At 50.4% G+C, this 6000-nt stretch overlaps 1 protein-coding gene across 1 annotated transcript in view; it reads left to right on the forward strand.

Annotated features, from left to right (window-relative positions):
• Positions 1-5529, forward strand: part of PNPLA7 (patatin like phospholipase domain containing 7) — a 125461-nt gene extending 119932 nt beyond the window's left edge. The window contains exons 35-36 of the mRNA XM_035341544.1: positions 3535-3638; positions 4690-5529. Of these exons, the coding sequence (XP_035197435.1) occupies positions 3535-3638; positions 4690-4770 (185 nt within the window). The 3' untranslated portion in view covers positions 4771-5529. The remainder of the gene's footprint in view (positions 1-3534; positions 3639-4689) is intronic.
• The last annotated feature ends 471 nt before the right edge of the window (positions 5530-6000 follow it).

Below are 6000 nucleotides of genomic sequence, written 5' to 3' on the forward strand. Positions count from 1 at the left end.
AGATTTCCACAGCAGGTTTCATTTGCCATTTTCTGAAGCAGTAATCACAAAATCATTTAGGTTGGGAAAGACCTTGAAGATCAAGTTCAACCCTTAAGCTAGCACCACCATGTCTGCCACCAAGCCGTGTCCCCAAGCACCACATCTACACACCTTTTGAAGATCTCCAGTTACGGTGACACAACCACTTCCCTGGGCAGCCTGTTCCGATGCTGCACAACCCTTTCAGTGAAGAACTTCTTCCTAATGCCCAACCTAAACCTCCCCTGGCACAACCTGAGGCCATGATGCTTCAGGCCGCCCTCGTGGCCCTGTTCCATGGTGTGAGGTAGGGCAGCACACTCACTGCATGCAGTGGCTGAAAGATACCAAGTGGTGTAACAGAGCAGTTTAACAACAGTCACTTGGAAAAAGTACTTGGGAAAAAGAAATGTTAATCTTGGTTTGAAACACCTGGTTTTGGAATACAGCTGAAGCAGGAGCCATCCCAAAACCTCTCAAGGGAGACGGTTATTGGGCACTAGGTTACCCTCTGTGTATTTACTGCTTAACAAGTCCTATTGAAAAGCACTCCTGCACATCAGATTGTGATGAGCCACCAGATTCCTTGAGTTACATCAAAGCCCATATGCGTTACTGAAACAGAAACCCTCCAGACATACAGCACTGATTTTCTTCAAACGTGGTGCGTTGCCTGCAGAAATCAGGCTAATAAGACATGCCAAAAGCTACAGAATCACAGAGCAATTTGTTGGCATGAGAAGTGGTTGTGTGACCTCCCAGCTGTGAGCACGCTGCCTCCACTGCCAGTGGATTGGGGTAGCTCTCCATGGTGTCATCTCTTCGCTGGCTCTTTAAGGTCAGGATTGTCACCTTTTGGTGGTGGCAGCAGCTAGCATGCTACCGAGTGCTTAAATATAAGAAATGTCAACAGCTGTTGGCTGTTGTGACAGCCTTGCCCATGCGTCTCTCCTTGTGTTTGGTGAGGTTCACTGCTCATCTACGAGCTGAAGTGTTTGGGTGATGGTGTGCTGAACAGGTCCTGCCTGATGCTCCTGGGGGCTTGGCAGTGTAAATGGGCAAGGCTGCTCGGGGCTGGAGCAGTTGCCCCTTGAGCCCCAGATTCAGTCTCAAGGGGGACGAAGGAAGATGATGCTCAGGGAGCACGGGTGAGACCACCACCTGCTGTCCTCGAGTACCCGGAGTTACTGTGAGAGGGACGTGAGAAGGGACAACCCTCTCCTGGTCTTAGTATCTGTGTAAAGACCAGTTAGATGCTGAACAGAGCTTATAAAATCAAGGGATTTGGGTTTAATTGCAGTCAGTTTTATTGAGGCTGTAAGCTGCAAACTGTTTGTGCTATCTGTTGCTGCTCAGGTGAGCGTCTGGTTTCTCCGGTGTGTTTTTATCAAAGACTGTCAGCGATGCTTTTAGTATAAGCTAATGATGATTCTCTGAACCAAAGGGAAAAAAATGACCAAATGTCTTGAATCCTAATGTTCTAGCAGTTGGGTGTAGTTATCGTGTTAGAAGAAAATGCTGTGGAACAGACTGTGCTGTTGTCTCCAGCATGGAGCAGATGCTATTGACTGTTCCCAAAAGAAATGCTTAATCAAGAAGCCAGTTTAAACAGAAACCACTTTTTTTCACTACTGAGCCGAAAAACAGGTATTTCTTCAACAACTGAAAGCGCATGTGAATGAACTCATGAAAATGTCAGAAAACAGTCTAAATGAAAAAAAAAAATCTGCCATTTTTAATGCATTTAATTGTGTTCTGAAATTGCCGGAACCTGTGCAAATGACAGGTGGCCCTCTGCAGCTCGCTTTGCTCTGCTGTGCGCACGCGTTGGCTGCGCCGCGTGCTGTCAGGTATTGAATCGACGTGGAGGAGTCGATCCCGCCAGTGAGCGGCCCTTGGTGTCTGCTGTAGGTAGACGCTGTGGAAGACGCGGTGACTGCGCTGATGTGTCGGGGCTTTGGTGCTCAGGCCTGGGCGCTCGGTGTCGTGTCCTGCTGCTGGCTGCCCTGCTGTCGGCACGGCGGTGTCCTGCCCGACAGCGGGGGCAAGGGGTGAAAGCTTTGCTGCAGCACGGATGCTGCTCAGGCAACTGCAGCAGAATGCAGGGGGGTGAATGTGCTGGGAGGGGGAAAGCAGGCAGCAAAAGTCAATGAGGACATGTTGAAAGTGACAAAGTTCAAAAGTTTATTCCAGGTGAACAGGAATTTGTCTTAAAACTGATATCCTAGTGAGGCTGGCAGGAAGGCAAGGAGAGATGAAGACAGAAATCTGAAGATTCACCCAGCTGGAGTGAGGGACATAGGTGGCAGGGGCGCTGGTAGCATCACCGAGCACCTGGCTTTGCCAGAGGTCTTGCAGGAGGTACGGCTGCATTTAATTTATAGCTGGCACTTGCAGTTCTTGCCGTGACGATGTCTGGCCTCTGAGAGACCAGAAACATGATTGTCGTGTACTTGGTAAAGTTGTGACTGAATGATCGAATCTGCTGCCACCCTTCACCTCACGTCTCAGACCTTGGTGCATCTCTATGGTGCATCATGGAAAAAAGCCTTTTGCTGGGTTTCTCCTTTAACCTGACCTTCTCCTACTGGCTGGGCACAGCTCTTCAAACCAGGCAACCAGGCTGGGCAAAGGACAAAGAGCGCGTCTGGGCAGCTAGAAACTGCTTGATGTCACCTGCCAAGCAGGCGGCTCGGCTGCCCCTCGCAGCACCCCTTGCTTTTAGGAGTGGCGGTGCCATTGCCGAGGTGGTGTTTGGAAGAAGGGTGATGGCTTTTGATTTTTAACTTGAGCACAGAAGCTGCTGTTCAGGTCTGAAGTAGAAGCAATGCTGCTCAGAGTTAGATGAAGGCATAGGTCGGGTTTTTGAGCTTCCCTTAATTATGATAATCCGCGAGATTGCCAGAGAAAGCAGGCGATTGTTCCCTGTGGGGAGGAGGGGTATGTAAATGTCACCGTTCCCTGTGGACCAGAGATCGTCAGACCCATAATTACCATCTCTGCGGTGGCGAGCGATTGGCACCAGAAGAGCTTGGTTTATGTCTGCAAGTCCGTGTTTCCAGCGGGTCTGCCACAGCCATGTCCTGGAGTTAGGATGTGGAGCTCCTAGGCGTGGATTCTGAAGGTATTTCACAGGCCTGGGCTGGGCTGACCAGCAAGAGGCAGCGACTGTGAGCAGCGTTCCCCAGGGAGCGGGAGCATCTCCCCCGCACAGCGCCCACCAGGCTCACCGGGGCACTTTGGCTCTCACTGCTTTTGCTGCAGGCTCTTTAGATCGTGGAGGGCTGCAGGACACAGCTCGCACAGAGGACATGGTTTGAAGCTTGTTCTGTGGTCTGGCTGGAGATGTGATGGATGCTTGGGCAGTCCCAGCTCACTGGGCTGCTCAGGGCTGGCCAGCCGTCACCCTGCCCTGCGCTGGAGCTCCGCAGACACAGCTGTCATTCCTCTCCCGGCTTTCTCTGCCTCTCCGAATGCCCATTAACCAGTGTTTTTTCTCTCTGCTGTCTTTAGATGAATCAGACTACCAGACTGAGTACGAGGAAGAAGTTCTGGACAGCCAGAAGGATGATTATGTGAATTTCATAAGCAGCCAGGCTGAAGAAGACTCTGACTCGGTACGTGCTGCCCTGGCAGAGGCCGTGCGGTGGGTACGAGGTCGAGGTGTCAGGAAGGATTGCTCAGAGAAGCACGTAGAGGGGTGTACCAAGGAAGACTGTGCAGAAGCTTTTCTGTGCAGTTCAGGCGCTAAGGGACACGTGCTGTTCAGGTGGGCAGTCTGCAGCGGTGCCGTGTGTGGCAAACGTGGCCACGACGTGTGAAGAGCCCAGGGCTTCGTGGCTTTGGTTTCAGGGTGGGTCAGGGCTGGGGCGCATCGGGCACGAGGAGGCTGAGGGAGCTGCTTCCTTCAGCTTGGAGGAGAAGAGGCCGAGAGGGGACCTGCCTGCTGCCTTCAGCTGTCTGGAACCGGGTGCTTACAGAGAAGACGGTGTCAGAGAGGCACTGCAAAAAGGCAAGAGGTGGCAGGTGCAGCTTGCAGTAAGGGAAATCCTGACTGCATGCAAGGAAAGGTGTCACAAAAAGCACCCCTGGGTGTTGCAGTGGGGTGTGCAGAGATGGTGGAAACTCCAGCCTTGTCACTACCCAAAAACCAAATAGAAAAGGCTCTGAAGGACCTGATCTGGCATTAGTTAGCCCTGAGTAGAGCAGGAAATTGTATTACATTTCCTGAAAGTCCCTTGCAACCAAAGTTATTTGATTGTGTGGGACCTCAGGTCCCCCCTGAGGAAAACCTGCAGTGTGAGGCCTGGGAGTTGATGTTGCCTACAGCCTGAAGAGTCGTACTCCTGCCCTTCTTCCTCCAGCAAGAGTAGCCAGCAGGTTTAAAGGCTGAAGCTGCCTGTCGTGTTGGAGATGAACTGTTTTTTCAGTGGGAACATGTGAGTAGCTTGGGAAGGCTCCTAGCCCGGGCAGCTGGCAGTGTGTAAGGCGGCTTTGGTGTTCTGAGTGGGGAGCTGGAGCAATGGTGTACAGATTTGTGTTTGCTGGGGTGATCTCTAGTGGGTAATGACTGATGGACAAAGGAAGAGATGAGGGAAGAGGACAGATTTTATCCAGCTCAGGGAGGACACTGAAGAATGAGTTTGTGCTTTTTTTTTTCTCCTTCAGGATGAAGATATGCAGATAAGAAAGCGCAAGAACCTCCCAGACCTGGACTGCCAGGCAAGAAGCACGGGAGAGCTGGGGTAGCGCTCAGAAGACTGACAGCTACATCCCGTCCATACTGCCACTTTTATTTATATGTATTTAAAAAAAGAAAGCAACTTCTAATTGACTTTAAGTAAGCTTTCGTCCTTCTCCAGGCAGGGGATGAGGCTTTCAGCTGCCAGCACTAAGCACAAATATCTGCATCGTGCCCAAGTCCCCGTGCCACTTGGACCTCCATGAGGGGTGGCTGCCTTGTGCCATGCTCCTCTGTACGGTGCCAGAATGAGCGGCTGTTTGTTAATCACTCTGAGACTGACAAAGTAGAAACGTGGTGGGAACGTGCAGTCAAACGCTGCCTTGATTTTTGCTGCGGTATGTTCTAGTTACTGTTTTTACTGTGAAGGCCCAAAGAATAACTGGACGTCATCCAGCAATGTACTGAAGTCTGTTGCTGAGAAGGCTCCGTGCAGCAGCATTAGAGAGAGGAAGGGATTTTGTGGATCGCAGCATCATTGCTTTCTTTTCATATGAATCAGGTAACTGTGTAATCAACTCCTCAGTGACTTTTGATCAGGTACTTGTGAGCAGTGCTCTGACAGGAGCCAGTCTGAATGTATTTAACTTGAAATCTGAAGCCAAGAAATCAATTAACATGAACACGAGCTATCTAGCCTGTATCCTCAAGCCATCAGCAGAACATTTACTGACAAATCATAGTGCTGACATTTGCCAGTGAACTCTGGAGCCACTACTTGGCTGTATTTGCCCTGAAAAAAATAAAGGTATTCTACTGGATTGAAATGTCTGCGTGGTCGTTGCCAAGTTTCTCTTTGTGGGACCCAATGCTGGTACATTTGTGCTGTTTATTGACAACTGGTTTTGAGAACAGAGACCTGCTTGAACTTGAAGGAACTGTAGCCACCAACATGGAGACTTCCCCATCCTGTGCTCGGTGTGGGATGTTCTCTCAACTTGTGAGTGAATGCAGAAGTCCTGGGGAATGTAGCAACAGCCTAAAGAACCCAACTTGCCTCTGCTCGTGTCTGACTTGCAAATAATTTTTTTTTTTTTAATTCTAACCCCAGTGGGAATCACTTGCTATATGAAGTTTTGGGAAGAAATCTCCAGTGCTCTCCCCACACCCTCCCCCCGAGGCCTGCAGCAATCAGTGTGAGTTGGGCCATGTTCAGACGGCCCTTGGTGCTTGCTCTTCTTGTCCCACATCTGTTGTTGCTGATAGCTCCACTTGGCTGGATAAATTAAGCTAATTCT

This window comes from Oxyura jamaicensis, chromosome 17 (genome assembly GCF_011077185.1).
Source record: "Oxyura jamaicensis isolate SHBP4307 breed ruddy duck chromosome 17, BPBGC_Ojam_1.0, whole genome shotgun sequence".
Classification (NCBI taxonomy): domain Eukaryota; kingdom Metazoa; phylum Chordata; class Aves; order Anseriformes; family Anatidae; genus Oxyura; species Oxyura jamaicensis.